This window comes from Enhydra lutris, unplaced genomic scaffold (assembly GCF_002288905.1).
Source record: "Enhydra lutris kenyoni isolate GAN:26980312 unplaced genomic scaffold, ASM228890v2 scaffoldscaffold77, whole genome shotgun sequence".
NCBI classification, from domain to species: domain Eukaryota; kingdom Metazoa; phylum Chordata; class Mammalia; order Carnivora; family Mustelidae; genus Enhydra; species Enhydra lutris.
The window spans coordinates 1,811,031-1,830,974 of NW_019154161.1; the positions used below are offsets into that span (position 1 = coordinate 1,811,031).

General features: G+C 57.8%; 1 protein-coding gene across 1 annotated transcript in view; it reads left to right on the plus strand.

Moving 5' to 3' along the window:
* Positions 1-19,944, plus strand: part of LOC111160608 (SH3 and multiple ankyrin repeat domains 1) — a 41,134-nt gene that overhangs the window by 5,279 nt on the left and 15,911 nt on the right. Inside the window, 14 exon segments of the mRNA XM_022523813.1 lie at positions 2-118; positions 4,262-4,339; positions 4,571-4,637; positions 4,905-5,235; positions 6,157-6,205; positions 6,207-6,351; positions 9,953-10,066; positions 10,225-10,300; positions 10,763-10,789; positions 18,316-18,398; positions 18,610-18,683; positions 18,685-18,735; positions 19,303-19,438; positions 19,722-19,802. Coding sequence (XP_022379521.1) covers positions 2-118; positions 4,262-4,339; positions 4,571-4,637; positions 4,905-5,235; positions 6,157-6,205; positions 6,207-6,351; positions 9,953-10,066; positions 10,225-10,300; positions 10,763-10,789; positions 18,316-18,398; positions 18,610-18,683; positions 18,685-18,735; positions 19,303-19,438; positions 19,722-19,802 — 1,429 coding nt within the window.

Consider the following 19,944-nt stretch of genomic DNA (forward strand, 5'->3'; position numbering starts at 1 on the left):
GGCCTGCCAGCGGGGTCATTCTCAGCACCTGGAACACCTGCTCTTCTACGGGGCTGAGCCTGGAGCCCAGAACGCCTCGGGGAACACGGCCTTGCACATCTGCGCCCTCTACAATAAGGTCTGCTCTGGCAGTGCCTGCCTGGGGCCCTCCTCCTGCCCCCAGCCTCCCAGCCTCCCTGCGCCCCCGGTTCCATCACTGTTTCATTCGTTCGTTCGTCTGTGCCTTCATTCATTCAACAGATATTTACTGAGCACCTTCCCCGTGCTGAGGACTAGGTAGCGAGCCAGACAGATAGCACCCCTGGCCGGGCAGGACTTCCCATTAGGGTATAGGGCAGTGGGAGGGAGGTCCCAGGGGATCTAGGTCCCCATGGGAGCCGGAATCCTGGGCTTGGCCTTGGGGCTGGGGTGGAAGTGGTCCCTCAGAAAATGCTAGGACAGTGCTAGGACAAGCAGGAGTCAACTGAATCGGAAGGGGAGAAAGGGTGTCCCAGGCTGTGGGCACAGCCTGGGTAGCAAACCAGAGGGGAGAGAGCACATCAGGACTGTCCCCAGACCGGAGAGTTGCTCCCCAGGTCCCCTTTCCTGTGTGTCTCCATTCTGCTGCTCGCAGAGGACCTGCTGTGTGCAGTGCCTTTTGGAGGGCGCTGCAGGGGACAGAGGAAAGGCCAAACCACATCCTGGAAGGGAGCAAGAGTGTATTGCAAGTTGTAGCAGTTCAGGGTTGGGTGGACGGCCCCCACCTCAGGAGCCGTGGGAGGAGGTGAGCCAGAAAGAGCTAGCAGGGGCCTCACCAACCAGAACCAGAACCAGCCGGTTGGAACTTTCAGCCTGCTGACCCCAGCCCTAGGAGATCTGTGTGAATCAGCCCCTCAGTCTCCTTCCCTGTTATCCAGGGCTTCCTGCCCTTGAAGGGGTGCCTCAGGAACTCCGCAGAGCGGGGCTTGGCACGCTGGTGCTGGTCTGCCAACCACTTCTCCCCCTCCTCCAGGAAGTCTTCCAAGACAGCCCCAGCCCCTTCTGCCTCATCAGAACTTGCAGTGCTGGGAATGTGGCAGGTAGCCACGTGCTGCCTTGTGGTAGCAAAGCAGTCTGCTCTGCTGAGGGAGAACTCCGTGTTTGTCAAACCCAACCAACGCAGTGCTGTCATGTCCCCTCCCCAGTGTTTCTGTCTCTCTTGCCCCTTGATTCCCCCGCTCCACGGCCTCAGTGCATGGCCTGTGGGCAGACCGCCCCCCCCACCACCCAGACAAGCCCTCTCTCAGGCTCTGTCCTTTCCCTGCCGTGGGGATGACGTCAGCTGATTGAAGGGGAGGAAAGACCATGTGTGTTGAGCGCTCATCCCCAGAAGGAAGCATTGTTCATCAGGACACGGAAACTGTATCATTAATTTCAACAGGGAAAACTTAGTATAAAGAACTAGAGTGTGGGAGCAATTACCCTTGGTCAGAGGAGCCTCCTTGAGCTTCTCCTCTCTCGGTGCAACGGGTCAGTAACACCTATGGAGCAAAGGCTCAAGTGGATGGACGTCTTCGCATGGCGCTTAGCTAGTAGATGTTGAGACAGAGAGAGTTCGTTTTGTGCTTCTCCCTACCTCGTTTGCCCTCCCAGACCTTAAGCTTCCCCAGAGCCGGAGCTAGGTCTGACCGATTCCCTCACTCTCCCCGAATGGCCTCCCGACATGGCCGTCTCTCCCCTGCTGGTGAAGGTCAGGTTTATGTTTACGTAAGGCCATGAGCTCCTCAAGGGTGGGGGCTGTTTGATCATTCACTCAGCCCCGAGGCTGCAGGAAGTACTCGGCTCTACTATGCCTCTATGTTGAATAAGTGAGCGGACGGATAAATTATGAATCAGCAACCTTGAATTTGCCCCAGGACCACACAGAGCCCCCCTCAGAATATACAACAGGTGTTTTCTTTGCAATAGACTGAATGACTCAGTGAATGAATGACTTGAACAAATGAATTCTGAATGACTCGGCTCCATGTCCTTCCTCCTCCTTGTCCTCCTCCTCCATCCCCGTGCATGTTCCGTGGGCACCTACCAATGGGCGATGAATCGGGCTCAGCATGGTGCCTGTCTGGGGAGCTGGGGGAGCGTTCACACCTGGCGAAGAAGCAGCTATGTAGACAAGGGATTGCAGTGCCGTGAGATCAGTGCTAGGACACCAGTAAATTGAGGTTCTCGAGGCATAGGGTGCATTGCTGGTTGGGCTGGAGGAGATGCTCTGGGCCTAGGCTGGGCAAGGCGATGGTGGAGGCGGGCAGACACGCAAAAACACACAAACAGCAGTTAACAGTCTAATCGGGGGTCAGCATGTACACACTTGGACGCACACACACACTCTCACACCCTCCCAAACACACCCAGAAAACTGAGCTAACTTCGCTGTTCAGGGATCGACTTAGGCAACCGGCATTGTACGCCCATAAGACATAGATGAGCCCTGGGCTTCAGAGGCCACGTTTGAGTTCTAGCTCCTCCACTCCCCGGCTATGTGACTTTGGGCACAGATTTGCCCTCTCTGAGCCTGTCCTGTAGAACGGGATCATACAAGCATCCTTGGCGTGCTTGTTACACGAAGAGAGTGAGACCGAGGGGTGCTTTGTGAATGCTGGTTGAATTGCATCAGGGGGAGCTGGAGAGGGGAGTTGATCTGGGGCCAGGCTGGGTTTGGTCAGGCAAGACAAATGGTGGAAGACTCCAGTAACAGTGTATTGGACAGCTCCTGTGGTCTAGGCACTATTCCAAGTGCTGGGCGCCCCTATGTAAAACTCACGATGTAGTGGGGGAGAGATGCTAATGAGACAAGTGAAAGAGAAATGTCATTTGAGGGAAATAGCATCATGAAGAAAATGAGCTAATACTGGCTTAGAAGAATGCCTGGCATGTAGTGGGCATCGTATAAATAAAAATAAAACAGGGAACAAGATAGGGAGCTATTTTGACAAGGTAGCCAGAGACACCCTCTCCGAAGAGATGGCATTTGAGCAGAAACCTGAATGAAGTGAGAAAATGAGCCATGTGGAAATCTAGGGGCAGACAATTAATTCCAAGCAGAGGGAGCAGCAGGTGCAAAGGCCCTGGGGCAGGAACATGCCTGTCAGAGGAAGAAGGAGGCCAGTGTGGCTGGAGTATGGGGAGTGAACAAAGATGGCAGAATATGAAGTTGATGAGGCTGGAGGTAGGAGAGCAGGCAAACCAGGTGGAGTTGGAGTCTCTAGGGCCATGGTGAGGCCACTGGGATTTATCTAGATAGCGAGAGGGAGTGACGTGGTTGACATTAGGAAGGCACCGATCTGGACATGGATGGCATTCCTAACTCCTACTGTTCAACCCTGGCCCCCTCTGCCCACCCCCTTCCTTCTGGGTCTAGCAGAATGCATGATAAGGGGAAAGACTCTGGAGCCTGAGAGATCTTCGTTCAAATCCAACCGCTGATAGTCACCCACTGCATGACCGGGGGCTCCTTGTGATGCCTTAGCTTCCTCCTCTGTCAAATAGGGATAGCAATTTCCATCTCGTGGAACTGTTGGGCAATACAGTGAGCTTCGCCTCTAAAGTGCTATGCCCCTGACCTGCGACATAGGAAGCCCTCCATGAAGCCTGGGTTGGTGGCTCTGGACTTCAGCACTCCTGGCCCCAGGGGACATTTAGCCCTGTGTGCAGACATTCTCCGTTTTCACAGCTAGAGAAGGGAGTGCTGGTGACATCTAGTGGTAGAGCCCAGGGATGCCGCTAAGCGTCCTGCCATGCACAGGACAGCTGCCACGACAAAGGTGGATCAGGCCCCTAATGTCAGTAGTGCTGAGGTCGAGAATCTCTGATTCTGATGAGCGCCGTCCAATAGACAGTCACACGAGTCACGCGTGTAATTTTAAGTGTCCCAGGAGCTGCATTAAAAAAAAAAAGTTGACAGGTGACATTAATCTTTGTAGCATATTTCAGTAACCCATGGTTTCCAAAAACATTATCCTGTCAACATGCAAGCCATACAACAATTATTAGAGATGTGTAATTTTTTTTCACGCTAAGTTCTTGAAATCTGGTGTGTAGTTTACACGTATAGCTCAGCTCAGTTCGGACCGGACACGTTTAAAGGGCTCTTGAGCCACGTGTGGCAAGTGGCCGCTGTCCTGGGCCAGGCAGGTTTAGATCAGGTTGTTCCTGAAGTTCTCAGCCCAGTGCCTCTGTCTGCTCATGACCTTCATGGTTTCCTTTTGTTTCACTCTCTGGTACCAACCATCGCTTTCGTCCGCAGGAGACCTGTGCTCGGATTCTCCTCTATCGAGGAGCCAACAAGGATGTGAAGAATAACAACGGACAGACCCCCTTCCAGGTGTGGGGCTGTGAGGGCTGGCCTGGCGGGGGTAGGGGGCGGTGTACAAAGAAGGCAGGGGGTGAGGAAGGCGGGACAGGTAGGGCTGCTGGCGGAGAGGCTGGTGGTTTGGGAGAGAAGGGGGTGCAGTTGCTGGGGTGAAGGTTTGGGGGGCAGGGGTCCTCACCGTGTTTCCCACCCTCCCCCTCTGCTGCCTGGGCCACCCCACCTCCCTGTGCCCCCTCCCTCCAGGTGGCAGTGATCGCTGGGAATTTTGAACTGGGGGAGTTGATCCGAAACCATCGAGAACAGGATGTGGGTGAGCGAGCAGGGGTGGGTGGGGCTGAGGGGAGATCCTATGGGGACCTGGGGGTGTATGGGGGGACTGGGGGGTCAGTGGGCTGTGAGTGAGACTACTATCTGAATAGTAATGAGGGGTAATTAGGGTAATAAGGGGTGCAATTCCCACCCCCCACTCTCTCACGGCTGTCTTTCTCCCCTCATGCCTCTCCTCCCTTGTCTGCACACCCCCTCCGCCTGCCTGTCTCCCTTGCTCCTTCTGCCCCCTGCTGCTATGCCCTCTCAGTGCCCTTCCAGGAGTCCCCCAAGTATGCAGCCCGGCGACGGGGACCCCCAGGCGCAGGGCTGACGGTGCCCCCAGCGCTGCTTCGGGCCAACAGTGATACCAGCATGGCCCTGCCCGACTGGATGGTGTTCGCCGCCCCGGGGACCTCATCCTCTGGGGCCCCTGGCCCTACTTCAGGGCCCCAGGGCCAGTCGCAGCCCTCGGCCCCCAGCACCAAGCTCAGCAGTGGGACCCTCCGAAGTGCCAGCAGCCCCCGGGGCGCACGGGCCCGCTCCCCATCCCGCGGGAGGCACCCCGAAGAGGCCAAGAGGCAGCCCCGTGGACGGCCCAGGTAGGGGAAAGCTCAGCCCTGGTCCCAACCAGATCCTATCCTCGGAGCCGCAACTGCCCCCACCTAGGCTGGTGCCCCATCCACCCCAGGCCGTGGTCCACCCCCTCAGGCCTCCAGATCTTGCTCCTGCTCCTGCCCCCTGAGGAGGGGAGGGCCTTGTAAGCCGCAGTCTTGCACCTGTCCTGGAATGTGCCAGTTTAGCTGAGCACCTGCTCGGTGCCAGGGGTCAGGGGTGGGGAGCCCAGTGGAAATGTTGGTTCCAGCCCCTGAGGAAAGACAGACAGACAGGGCAAGGTGAGAAAAAGCCAAATGGGGTGGGATGGACAAGGGACTTGGGGAAGGGTATCTGAGCTTAGAGACGAGGCCAGAGGAGGGGTGGCGGAGCAGAGGAGCCACTCATGGTAGAGGGGAGGACAAGCAGGGGGCATTCTGCGGGGGTAAAGAGCCAGGGTGGCAAGAGGAGAAGAAGGGGGACTGTGGCTGGCCGGTATGTCCTAAGGACACGGAAGAGCGAAAAATCATGGCGGGCTGGGCATGGCAGGCAGAGGAGTTGGACCTGCACCAGGAGGAAGCTGGGAGTCGCTGAAGGCTCGTGAGGGAGCTGAGAGATGACACAGTCAGAGCTCCACTTCAGGAAGCTGAATCAGGCACAGCATGCAGGGCCGTGGGAGGGGCAGAGCCGGAAGCCAGGAGGCAGAGGAGGGGGCCGGGGGGGGGGGGGGGGCGGGGGGGGGCAGCAGTGGGCCGGCAGAGGGAGCCCCCAAATGCCCTCTTTCCCTAAGGATGCCAGAGCTGGGAAGCCCACTTAGACCCCCTCCCCGCTTTGATGCTCCATCTCCCACCACCCCACGGACCCCTGTTCTCCCAGAGGTGCCCCCTCCCTCCACTCTCCCCTGCCTCTCACACCCTCTGTGTATGCAGCTCCAGCGGGACGCCCAGGGAAGGGCCGGCAGGGGGCACGGGGGGCTCGGGGGGGCCCTGGGGGCTCCCTGGGCAGCCGCGGGAGGCGTAGGAAGCTCTACTCAGCCGTACCTGGACGCTCCTTCATGGCCGTGAAGTCCTACCAGGCCCAAGCGGAGGGGGAGATCTCCCTGAGCAAGGGGGAGAAGATCAAAGGTAACCGGGCAGGGCAGGGCCGGGCCAGGCTGAGGGTGAGGGTCGGGCAGGGGAGCTAACCACTCTAGGAGGCAGTCAAGGACAAACAGTTCTCCAGGGCCTAGACTGTCCAGGGTATACCCCAGAGAGCCCCCTGGACATCCCCTGCCCTGAGCGTGAATCGTAGCTGCCGGAATGCCGCCCGTCGGCAGGACGTGTTAAGGCAAAAGAGGGAAAATGAGCATTTGGGGACCCTGACACCATGCCAGGCCCTGTGGGAGTGGTCCCCCCGCAGGGTTGGCCTTTCAGGAGGGTGTCAGGACCCCCTCTGACAGTTGAAGGAATGGTCTCCCAGGTCAGTGGCCTGCCCCAGTCCCCAGTCTGAACCCACAGTCTTTCCTGCCACCTGGTGTGGCGCATGAGGCCAAGCCACCTTGACTTCACCTCCCGCCTCGCCAGGGGTTCTCCTCTGGGGACAGCATGGGGCCTGCTTCTTGGGGCTCTGAGACAGGTGCTGGAAGCCAGGGCCAAGCCCAGGGCTCCCTGAGCGGCCAGTGGCTGCTGTTCCTGGACTTTGCCTCTCTTTGGTTCTTCTGTGTGCTTCTGGAAAACGGTGCCAGTAGCCCTCACGTGCAGACTTCGCAGGGCTGGTGACGTGTGTTCTTGGATAGAATGAGGCTTGGAAACGGGAAGCAAGCAGACGTGGCAGTGAATGCGAGACGGGGGAGTCTTTGCCGACTCTCGGCTGCAGAGGAGCTGAGTAGTGTAGCGCTGGAGGGCCAAGCTTCCTGGGTTCAAATCCCGGCTCTACCGCTTCCTGGCTGGGCACCCTCAGACAAGAGACTTTTCTCTGGGCCTCAGTTTCTTCATTTGTACGACGGGACCCTGATGAGGATTTAAAAAGTTCCCTTAAGGCACCCAGGACAATGCTGAGCACACAGCAAACGCCAATGATCATGGTCCTCAGTGAGCCCCCACGACAGGAGCTCAGAGAGGAGAGAGAGAGAGACCCTGCCTGTCTGGGAAAGCTGGGGGTTCCTCCCACAGGAGACAGAGGTTGTGTGGGTCATGGAAGGGTGTGCAGGGGTCAGAGCATCAGCTGGGTCATGCATCGGATCTGTTCGTGTTCTTTCTTCCTGTAGCCTGAGTTCCTGAAGGCAAGGTCACATGTCATTGATCTCTGGGTGGCCAGGGGCCCGTGTCAGGACCCAGGACCCAGGAAGCCTCAGTGCACATCTGCTGAATGAATGAATGAATGGATGGCCAGACAGAGGAGCAAACTGGGGGCCAGGGGCAGTGCCGCTAGAGGCAGGGTGCCTGGGAAGTGTGTGTGCCTGCGTGTGCACGGATGCATGCCACTTGGAGGGTGTGGTCTGTGCTTTGAGACTGAATTTGAAAGAAGGGGAATCTAAGGTCCGAGGGTGGGACCTCCCGTGTGCAGTATCTTCCAAGTGTCTTTCTGAAATTCAAGCCCAGTACACTGCCCGGTTTGGATGTCCTTCCCTTACAGTAGGACATGTCATTGCTTCAAAGCGTGCCTCCGTCCACCATGCCCTTGAGGTTTACCCCATCCCAATGAGGCTGCCGGCTCCCTCTGCTCTCAGGCCAAACCCCAGTGCCTGTGCCTGGCTGCCAGCCCCTCCTCTGCCCACCCACCAACCTCATCCCATGGCACTCTCTCCTTCCCTCACAAGGCGCCAGGAACCTCTTTCTCCCCATTCCTCACATGCCCCAAGCCTTTTCCACATCAGGTGCTTTGCACATGCTGTTCCTTCTCCCAGGAGAACCTTTCCTCCCTCTCTGCCTCTTCAGCTCCTAGGATCCTTCCAGTCTCAGTCTATATGTCATGTCGTCTGGGACACCGTCCTGGCACCTCTTTGCCATCCGATTTATAGACCCCCATCTGGCCTTTCTTTGGACACCTGGTCCTTCTCCCTTGGAGTGCTAACCTTAACTTTCAATCGTGCGGTCACCTACAGAGTTACGCCTCCCACGGCTGCCTGCGTGGAAGCTCCGTGAGGGCAAGAACCACATTGGTTGTGTCCAAGAGCGCTCTACCCAGTGTCTAGCCTGGTAATTGACTCATGACCGACACTAAATAAATACTCATTCGGTGAACGGACAAATGATTCCATGACCACCCAGCCGGTCACTGGAGGGCTAGCCAAGAGCCCAGAGCCCTTTTTACTCCCTCACTTGCTCCTTTCCCTGACCTTGAGCATCTCCTCGATCTGGTCTCCCCAGATCCTCCCAAGGGTGGCAGTTGAAGCAGAGAAAGCCACCAGGGGGCCCCAATTCAAATCCCAGTGTGGCTTGAGCTGTCTCTGGGACCAGGGACTTTTCTGTTTAGCTGCAGCTTCTTCATCTATAAAATGGGAAATCAGTTGTCGCCTACCCCTGTAGGTGTGAGGGAAGTATGCAAAGGGCTGGGTGCAGACAGAGCCAGGAGAAATGAAGAAATGGAAGACCGTGCATTTGTCACTGTTGCTTTGATCGTCAGTATTAGAAGCAGCAGCAACACAGTGCTTGAACAGAGAGGTCGGAAAACACTGTGACTCCAAGCATTCACCCTGGAGATGCAGAGTGGTGTTCAAATCCAGACTCTATGGACGATAAGCCGTATATTCTGAGCAAATGACCTCGGCGCTCTGAGCCTCAGTTTCCCTGTGGGTAAAAGGGGTTTAACGAAAGTGTCCCTTCTTAGGGTTCTGGTCACCGGTGAGAACTGGATAGACATTAGCAGTTCCTGATGTCCATCTTTGTCCTTGAGTGGTCGGCACACACACAGCACAGCCAGTCAGCAAATGTGTGCTATGTGTGGCTAAGAGATGGGGCCAGCAGGAAATGGCCTCCAGGGACGGGGGTGGAGAGGAAGAAAGAGGTGATTCTAATCTATTCTCCCGTCTAGAGCCAGGGGAAACAAAGAGAGGCAGAGGGCAGGGGCTGGGAGCAAACACAGAAATTTGAGTGGCCAGGAGGGAGTGGGAGGGAATGGGGGCCGTGGCGGGACTGCAGAAGGGTTTAGGGAGTCTAAGAGGGCATCGGGAAATTATAGAAGAGTCGCGCTGTGCCTGGTTGCTTACCAAGGGAGGTGAGGGCCAGTCCTGGGTGGACTTAACCTGCGAGGACCATGTCACCAGACACAGCCCTTTCTCCCAGTGCCTCTGGAAGTCCCCATTGGATTCGGAAAGCAAGAAGGCAGGAGTGATAGGATTTGGTTCTCCAGCCAACCCCTCATCCCTTCCTTGGACATTTATTTATTTATTTATTTATTTTTAAGATTTTATTTATTTGTCAGAGAGAGAGAGAGGGAGAGAGAGCGAGCACAGGCAGACAGAATGGCAGGCAGAGGCAGAGGGAGAAGCAGGCTCCCTGACGAGCAAGGAGCCCGATGTGGGACTCGATCCCAGGACGCTGGGATCATGACCTGAGCCGAAGGCAGCTGCTTAACCAACTGAGCCACCCAGGCGTCCCTTCCTTGGACATTTATTAAGGATGCCCTTGGGCCAGGCCCTGTGCTAGGTGCTGGGCAATTGTGGCAAGGCTGTGCATCAAGTATGTTGGAGTTGGGGAGGCGACACAGAAACACAGAAGTGTTTCTATGTCCCTGCTCCCCACCCAGTGCTTAGCATCGGGGAAGGAGGCTTCTGGGAAGGCCAGGTCAAAGGTCGTGTTGGCTGGTTTCCCTCGGACTGCCTAGAAGAGGTGGCGAACCGCTCCCAGGAGGGAAAACAAGGTAACGAGGACTCCCCAGTTGTCCCTGATGATCCTGGGGTTCTCCTGACGGGGTGGGGTGCTGGGGGGGGTAGAGGGGACGACATGGGCCAGGACCCCTGGGAGTGGGCCCACGGTTTCCAGAGTGAGGGTCTAAGGTCGTCCTTTGTCCTCCTGCAGAAAGCCGCAGTGACAAGGCAAAGAGACTCTTCCGGCATTATACCGTGGGCTCCTACGACAGCTTTGATGCCCCAAGGTAAATGTCCATACACCCTTGGGTGCCCCTCACCCCAACCTCCCTTCGTACTCCACCTTTAAATATGTCCACCACCTCCAAGCCTCCTTTCTGCTCCCTCTAAAGTTTGATCCAGAGGTGGGGGAAGGCAGAGTTAGCTTCAGACCACAAGCCCAGTCCCACACCATCCTTGGCAACCACTGAGACTGCCCAGTTTTGGGGTAGCCTAAGACCAATGGGGTGGACAGATAAGTATGGAGCTGTCTGGGGCTGGGGAGCTCGTGTGTGTGGCTGGCTGGAGGCCTTTCTCCTTCGTGTGCCCCATCTCTGTGCGGTCATGTGCAGCAGAAGTGTATGCATCCCATGCCTCGCACGGGTTTGGGGAGAGGGGCAGGCAGAGCTGGGCCAGGAGGGGTGGGGGTGGAGAGATGGGCACACTGACACCTTTCCCCTCCCTGGCTGCTGGCTGACTTGCTTCAGAAGCTTGATGGATGGGATTGGCCCAGGGAGGTGAGAAGGGAGGGGAAGGGAGGGCACGGGGTCAGGAATGGGAAGAAAGGGGTGCCTGGGGATATGTGGACTTGTGTGTGCACGACCAGAGCTGGTTTCCCTGTGCGTGAACATCTTACACTGGCAAGCGTCCTTGTATGGATTCTCTGAGTATGTCCTTGCCCCCATGTCTCTGTAGGGGAGCATGACACGTGTCTGTATGCATGGGTGACTAGAGGCCCCTAGACCTGTAGCCCTGTGCCTGGAGATGCCCATGACAGCGAGAGCGTCTGTCCTACTCTGTGTAGATGGGTGCATTTTTGGCTGTCATTTATGGGCGCGCGATTGAGGCTAATCGTGCAGTTGGCACTGCACATTTTGTTTCCCTGAATCTGTGTATCTGAGAATGAGGGCAAGTGTTTCCAGGGATGTCAGTGTGTCTGCTTACCTTGTACGGACAGGTGGGTTTCTGCACACGTCTGTCTCTTTCTGTGCATGCCACTGTCCGTGCGTGTCAGCCCAGAAAATCGTGTGCATGCATTTGCATCTGTCCGATTGATCTGGAACTCAGGACCTGGGGCACTGGGGGAGGGGAGGGCAGAAGAGGGGAGGATTCCAGGGCATGGACTTCCAGAAGGGCAAGACTGTGGGGGAGGGATGGTCATAACTGGTATCTGAAAGATGACACCCTCCCCCACTGTTCCCCCCATCCAGGGAAGGGTCTCCTTGTTTGTAGCATCCTTCCATTAAATGTGTCCAAACCTACGTGTCTGTGTTCTGGCCAGTGGGGATGGGTGAGGGGTTGGGGAGAGAGAAATAACAAGATGGGGAGAGAGGGTGGGGCTGGGGTGCCACCCTGCCCCGGAGTGTCGGAGGCGCTTGACCATTGTGCGCGTTCACCTGGCACGTCTCTGGCTCTGGGCTCTGGGCACCGGGTGAGTATCAAGGTCCCTCCCACCCCAAATCTCCCATCAGCCTCTGCTTCTTGTCTCTGACAGTGTCTCTCTGGGTCTCTCCTTGGCCTTGGTCTGGGAATTACTTGCCTCACCAGCCGGATTGGGGTGGTCCCTCTTGCCCTCAGCTTCTTCCTTCTCCTCCCCTAGCTCCATCAACTTCATTCCCTCCCCTTCTCCTTCCCTCCTTGTGCCCGCTAGCATGTGCTGCTCTGTGTGGTGCGTCTGAGCCTCTTCCCCTCCGGCCTCCCCCCGCTGCTCTCCCTGACCCCATCTGAAGGGGCCTGGTCTGTGTTGTGTGCCCTGCATCCCTGCTGGAGCTGTGAGGTCCTGGCCTGTTGCCACCCTCTCTCCTTCCCCTGGGGGCTCTATGCTCTCTCCTCTCCGGAGTGAGCTGCGGTGTGTGTCTGTCCCTCCTCTCGGCTTCTTTGGGCCTGGGGGGAGGGGTGTCTCTCACTGCTCTGGAGTCCAGTCTCAATGTTTCTAGCCTTCCCTTCCTGGCCCTTCCAGACTGTGTCGGGGTGCATTATGTGTCGATCTGCGATGGGGGCTGTGCGTCCCCTCCTGGGGCCTCTCTCACCGTGGTATCCCTGCCTGGGAAGTGGGGCTCGGTTCGCGCGTCCCCGCACGCGGTCGCGAGGCATCTTGTATGGTGTTGTGCGTCTCTGTCTCCGCTCTCCCTCGCTCTGCACCTGCGCGGGAGGGCTCAGGAGGGGGGAGGGGGTTAAGGGGGGGGCCCAGACCGGAAGTGCCTCCCCCTTCTCCTCCCCCCCCCGCGCCTCGCCCCTCCCCCTTCTCCCGCCAAGGGGGCCCCCGCGTTCCCCTCCCGGCCCCCTCCCCCACTGCCCGGCCCCCTCCCCCACTGCCCGGCCCCCTCCGCCACACGGCGCAGGACGCCAAGGGGTTAAAGCCTCGCGCCCGCCGCCCGCCTCCGGAGCTGTCCGCGGTGCTGAAGCCGGCGCCGTCCGCGGTCCTCGCGCTCCCGCCGCGGCCCGACCCCGCGCCCCGCGCCCCCGCGCCCCCCGGCATGTGAGCCCCCGGCCCTGCCCTCCCTCCCGCGGGAGGGTGCGCGCCCCCTCCCCCTCCCCCCTCCCGGCGCGGGTCAGCATGAGGCGGGGCCTGGGGGCCCGGACACGGGGGTTCGGCCGAGCGGGGACGGGGACGCGGCGGCGGCGGCGGCGGCGGGGGCGGCCGGCACCGGGACCTGGGCCGGGGCCGGGGCCGCGGCGGCGATGGCTTTGTCTGCGGTCGGCGGTGGCGGGGGTCTCGGAGGCGGCCCCGGTGGGGGCTCCCTGCCGCAGCCGCCCCCCCGCGCTCTCCTCCAGCTGGCCGGCCCTGGGGCCCCGGCGGCGCAGCGTCTGGTACATCTACAGGTAACGGAGCGCGCCGCCCCTTTTCTCCGCGGCAGGCTGGGAGGCCCCGGCCGGCTGTGACGACCCTCCCCTCGCCGCTAATCCCCCAGCCTTGGGACTCCTCCCCCCTCAAGCCGCCCCCCCCCACTCGCTCTCCCCTCACCTTCCCTCTGTGATAAACCCTTTAGGACCCCTCTTCTCAACCCTTCTCTCATCCCCGTCCGTGGGCCTCTCTCCCCGAGCCCCCCTCAGAACATACACTCCTCAGCCCCCTTCCTAGGCCCTTTCAGAACCCCCTCATGTCTTCCTCTGAAACCTTGCCCCCAGTCAGACCCTCCAAACGGATCCCACTCCGGGGTTTGGAACCCACTACCCCTTTCTGCCACCCTCGCCGCCCCCACTCTGTGGAGCCCTCCCCGTGGGGAGCCACCGTGGCTTTTCCTCAGGCACCCTGTTCCACTGATCCCCATCTCCCCACACCCCTTTACAGAGTTGGCAAGTCCCCTCATTCATACCCCTCTCTCCCATTCACAGTCATCCCCCCATCACACACACATCCCACCCCCGGCCTCCCCTCCCCTCCTCTTTTTCCGCTGCGTGTCACTGTGCGACTGTGCATGTGTCAGTGTGGCTGTGTCGATGTGCGTGTGTGTGACTGCCTGCAGCCGTGCGCGCACGCGTGTGTGTGTGTGTGTGTGTGAGAGAGAGAGAGAGAGAGAGACAGACAGAGATGGAGAGATGGTGGGCTCCCAGCCCCCCTCCCCCAGCTGTGTCCATCTGTGTGTCCCTGTTTGGCGGTGTGTCTCTCTCTGTGTGTGACTTGGAGCCACAGAGAGGCTGTCTGAGGATTGTGTGTGTGTGTGTGTGTGATAGAGTGGGTCTGTCCCAGGGACTGCGGCTGTGTTTCCCATTACCTATCCTCTCATGCCAGGCCTGTCCCCTCCCCCCCCACACCCCCCCTTTTCTAGTCCCTCTGCGTGTCTCTGTCCCCATGTGCCCCTCTCCCTGCCTCCAGGGGGTCCGTGCTGGTGTGGGGCATGTGTGCTGAGCTCGGGCTGTGCTTCTGCATGGGGAACTGCTTCTGCCTGTGTGTGCCTCTTCTCAGCATGGGAGGGGGCTGGCTTCCCAGTGAGGGGGCCTCTGTGCCGGTCGTGGAGAGACCCATGGAGATGGGTACATGAGGAGGGGCTGAGTACTGGAGGGGGTACCTTGTACAGCAGCCAGCTCTGGGCTGTGGGATCCTGGGTGTGTGAGAGGCACCTCTGGGGTGGGGGTGGGGGGGAGTGGACGCTGCTGCAGTCTCCGCGTGTGGGATCCAGGGAACAAGAGCTGGCCGCTGAGCTCCGGAGGCCGCTCTGGGGTCGCCAAGGGATGGCCCGGGGGAGAGCATTGTATGTGCTCCTGCAGGGCAGGTCGTCAGCAATGCCAGCCTGAATGGGGTATGGAGTGGGTAGTGAATGCTGGGGCAGGGGTGGGGTTAGAGGGTCTCAGGAGGAGGGAGGCCGATGAGAATGGAACAGGGGAAAGTGGAGGACACCGATGTGGGGGAAACGGGGGGGGGTGCTAGAGCATAGAGGGTGCGTGGGGTGTTCGGAGAAATGGGGTGAGGAGGGAATGCAGGAACCGTGAGGAGGATTTGGGGGTGGGGATTCAGGCAGCACAGGGAGAACACAGAGAGGATGCAGGGAATGTAAATGAAATGCAGCTGCAAGTACCAGGAGGCGGAAGGGTGTGTGAGGAAGTGAGTTGAGGATGCAGAAGTAGAAAGCGGCTTCCACGGAGGAGAATGCGGGGGACTGGGGAGTATGAAAGGAACCTAGGGTGCTGTAGGGGACACGGTGGGGTTGCATGCAGAGGCGGGAGAGGATGTAGGAGGGGTGAGGCGAAGGGAAGGGTGAGGGGTGCATGAGAGGGGTGTGAGGTCACAGAGGTCCGTGGAGGACACTTTGGGGAAGGGGATGGGCCGTATGCAGAGGTGAAATAGGAGGTAGAGGGATGGCCCAGTGGGGGTGTGAGGAGGGCTAGGGGAAGTGAAAGCTAATGAGGGTGGGTTGGGCCAACATGGAGCTTTCAAATGGCATGGAGGAGTAGGGAGCAAGGTGCAGAGAGGTAAAGGGGCACACACAAGAGCAGAGGATAGGGAGCACAGAGTTTAGGGAAACTGTTGGGGCAACAGGGCAGGTGGGAAGCTGGAGGAGAATGTGGTGGGTTGAGGGGGATAAGGGAAGCATCCCATGGCCAGGGATTGGGCAAGAAAGTCATAGGAGTGCGGAGAGAAAGGAGCCTGTATGGGATGGGGATGCTAGAGAGGGAGGAATAGAGGTAGTGTTGTGATGATCTGAGGGTGTTTGGACGTTATTGGAGCGTACGGGTTGCCTGTGAGGAATTCAGTCTTTGGCTTTGACCCTTTTTTAGCTGCTGTGATCTCGAGGATGTTACTTCTCCGTGCCTCGGTTACCCCTCGCAGGGGTGTTGTGAGAATGTGTGAATAAATAAATGTTAAATGCATGGAGCGGCATCTGGCATTCAGCAATGTCACTCATTGTGCTGAGGGCGTAACCTGGGATAATTTCAGGCACCAAGGGGTGGGTGCTTCTGGCCAGTTCGCGGCAGATATATATGTGCTTGAAGTATTTGGGTGCAGTGGAGAAAACAGTGTTATAACTGCAGCGACCCAAGTATTTCTTCTGTGTTTCCAAGATTACGTGCTGTGTGACCTTAGGCAAGTTGCCTAACCTTTCTGTGTTTCTGTGTCCTCACCTATAAAGTGGAAATAGTACTTACAGCTATGTCAGAGGCTGGCTAGGAGAGACAACCGAGTTACTTCCAAGTGGAGGGTTTCAAATACCGCCTTGCACAAAGCAAGGGCTTCTTCCTGGCGTGCAATGGACATGGGAGTTCTATTGAATTATATCGGGGGATGGTCTATTTGGGGAAGGCTTGTGTCTGGAGTGTGAAGATAATGTGGGGTAAAAGAGAGATTCCAGAGGTAGGGGAAAGGTGTGGGAAACAGAGGGGTTTGTGGCATGAACAGAAGAAAAAGAAACAGTTGCAAATGAGGGATGAACAAAGTCCCAAGGCCATTCTGCCTGCTGGGAACCTAGAGGTCTGGAGGGGGTATGAGGGTAGCAAGGGCATAAGGGTTCAGTATATGTGATGCCGAAGCCAGTGCAAGGGCATAAAAGTTCAGCGGAAGTGGTCAGGCTGGGACAAAGGTGGATGTCGCAGAGTGCATGGTCAGGAGCAGGCAGCTCTGAACCAATTTCTGTTGACCTTGTCCTTGCCCTCTTCCTCCTTTTTTCCCCTCCCTTCCTTCACCCCTTTGGAACTCCTTTCCTCCTGTCTTCCTATACCCCTCCCACCCAGCTGCAAAGGTGGCCTCTCTCTGGCTTGAATATAAGATCCAGAAGACATGGTGGGTGTAGTGTGGCATGTTGACTGGACCATGGTGAACCTGGAGAGAGAGCGGTTGCTAGGTCTGCCCGCGTATACACTGTGCTGTTGAGCACACTCAGTTACAATAAGGGGGGGAGGGACGGGGGCAGGGCTGCCATACACGCGCATGTGCAGAACGCTGTCGCTGTGGTGCAAACATATGGATGTGACAGTGATAGTGGAAGTCGTGGGGGGTCACGGGAGTACACAGGGGTGCTTGCGTGTCAGGGGAATGGTACCGAAATACAGTAGGAGCACAGTGGGTATTATTGGCGTGTGCTGGGATGTGTTCAGGGGGCGTGTTATGGGGATACACTGAGATCCAAGTGAGGGGGAGTTATTATTGGAGCATACTGGGATGTGTGGGGGCGTTACTGAAATCTACTGGAGTAATCGTGAAGGGCTGTTTTGCCGAATCTGTGGGGGTACGTAACTGAAGTGGGTGGGGAGCACGCTTGACTATTATTGGAGTGTGTTGGGGCTGGTGGATATTATTGGGATCTGCTAACGGGTCTGCATGTGCACTGGACGGGTCTCAGACGTGACCACAGGAAGCTCGGGGTGCAGTAGGGTGTGCATTCTAGTGGATGGAGGGTATTCTTGGGGCTTTTGAGGGTAGTGGGGTTGGAGTCAAGGTGGATGGGTATTCCTGTCGTATACTGGGCTTCCTGGAATGGATATATAATCTTGAGGTACACTGTGGTGATGTCAAGGATTTGAAGCTGTTACCTGAGCAACCCCGGGCAGGTGTTGAGATTCATGGAAAAAAATTGAGTTTAATTGAACTTTCCTGGGTATGTGAACATCACCTAAATGTGCGACAGGCTTTGGTGGCCTGATGGTGGCAACTGTCTGCATATTCGTGGGTAGTTTGCATTTTTACTAGAACCTATCCACTGCAGGCAGGAGATTCACTGGAGGTATACCAGGGAATAGAAAAGTCTTTGGAACTCACTAGAACTTTCTGCAGCGATGGAAATGTTCTGTAACTGCACTGTCCGCCCTGATAACCACTAGTCACACATGGCTACGGGGCACTTTGAAACGTGGCGAGTGAGACTGAGAAACTGAACTTCTCAATTTAATTTTAATTAATTTGCATATAAATAGTCACATGAATTGAGTGACCACCATCTTGCACAGTGCTGAGTAAGTGAGGCTACAATCGGCTTGGGTACCTGGGGGGCCGTTACTGTAGTAGATACGTGGTCAAGGAGTTGGGAGGGCTATCATCGAAGTACCCATGTCCTGTTGACTTGGTAACTTGACCCAAGACATTAAAGGAATCCTACTGAGTACACGCTTGTGCGGCGCGGGGCGCTGAATACCGTGCATACTGAACTCCCACAGCGACCCCGTCTGGTGGGGCTTGTTATTGTCTCACATTATAGATGAAATTGAGGCCCAAGAAGTTAAAGCCTCGGGTTCAAGGTCACAGATAAGGAAGTGGCTAGCGGGGGCTCCAGCCAGGCTGTCCGGTAATCTGGCAACTTACCTCCCATCCCTTGCGCTGCGCCCGCACACAGTGGGCTTGGAAACTGCTTGCTGAATGGATGGGTGGATGGATGCACAGATGAATGAATGAGGGAAGATTGAGTGGGAGAGCAAGCACTCTGGGCTCTGAGGGGGAGGCCTGTAAGGGCTGCTGTGAGCAAACACACATGGAATGGGTGAGGAAGATCCTAGGAGGTGGGATGAATGGCTCTGGAGCAGGGGCTCAGGTCACCGGGTTGCTGGTGGAGCTCAGACTCCCATGTCTCATAATCCCTTCTCCACCCCCCCTACCCCCACCCCACCCCCTTGCCAGCGATTACATCATTAAGGAGAAGACAGTCTTGCTGCAGAAGAAGGACAGTGAGGGGTTTGGGTTCGTGCTCCGGGGGGCCAAGGGTGAGTGCCGGCCGGGGAGGAGATGGGAGAAGGGCTCTCTGACCCAGGGGGATGGACAGGGGAAGGGACCCCAGCCCACCCACCACCCCACCCCCAGGGTGCTGGTCCCTCAGCTACCGGTGAGGCCTCTGTGACTTGGGTCTGAGCCCCATCCCCTGCTCGGCCTCTCCACCCCCTCCCCTCCGACCCCGCCGGCTCCTCCCATCTGCAGCGCAGACCCCCATCGAGGAGTTCACCCCCACCCCGGCCTTCCCGGCGCTGCAGTATCTGGAGTCTGTGGACGAGGGGGGGTGTGGCATGGCGAGCTGGACTGCGGATGGGAGACTTCCTCATCGAGGTGAGTCCTGACCCCCAGCCCCAGGGGCCTTCCCAAGGGCTGACCTCCAGCATTCCTTCCACAGTTACTGCTCTCTTCCTGGGACCCTGGTGACAGAAATCCCTAGGCTCCTCCTGATCCACAACAAATCTGCCCAAATCCAGACACTCTTTCAGCACTAGGCCTCCCAGCCTCCCAGCCCACCCCCTAGTCAGCCTCTGCTTTCTTCAGTGATTCCTTCCAAAAGGCTTCTCTGAACCATCAGAAGAAAACAGAGCTGCTCCCCAGCACACACACACACACACACACACACACACACACCACACACACACCACACACACAATGCAGGGGCATGGAGGAGGGTGGGGGGGGAGAGGGGAGAATAGGGTGAGCCCAGCCCCTTCCCTGGCCCTGGGGCCAGGAAAGTTACCAAAGGAGAAGTAGGGCCTTGCAAAGAGAAGGGGTGATGGGGAGGCCAAGAGTGATACACACAGGGCAAGGCTGGAGGCCACTCTGTTGGCAACTCTGAAGCTGAAAGCATCCCTCCCCTCACCTACTCTGTGTGGTGTGGGGGTATCTGTGCCACAGGTGAACGGGCAGAATGTGGTGAAGGTTGGCCACCGGCAGGTGGTGAACATGATCCGACAAGGGGGCAACACGCTGATGGTCAAGGTGGTGATGGTCACCAGGCACCCGGACATGGATGAGGCTGTCCATAAGAAAGGTGCTTCTCCACTCATTTGTGTGGCCAGACCTGGGCACCCCACTGCCACTAGGCTCAGATCCTCAGAGGTCCTAATGGTCTAATGGTCCCCACCACTGGCCTTTCCTTCCCTAAGGATATCTGCTTGTTCATGACCCTTCTGGGGGAGAAACTGAGGTAGGGAGGGCTCAGCATGCTGGTGGCAATCATTCTCTGGTATCTGGGAGCACTGCAGTGTTGGTGAGGGGGTTCATGGGCCTTCTCTCGGGATACTGATGCCTGACCCCCACCATCATCTTTTCAGCACCCCAGCAGGCGAAGCGGCTCCCGCCTCCAGCCATTTCTCTGCGTTCAAAGTCTATGACCTCAGAGCTGGAGGAGATGGGTGAGCCTGTGGGGCTGCTGGGGCACAGTCGCTGGGGAGGGCGGGTGGGGGGGCAGAAGGGCGCTGAACCAGACCTTGAGTTTGTTAGTGTTGTTAGTGACCAGGGGTCCTGTCCTCATCCTGTCCCTAGTCCATGGGTCAG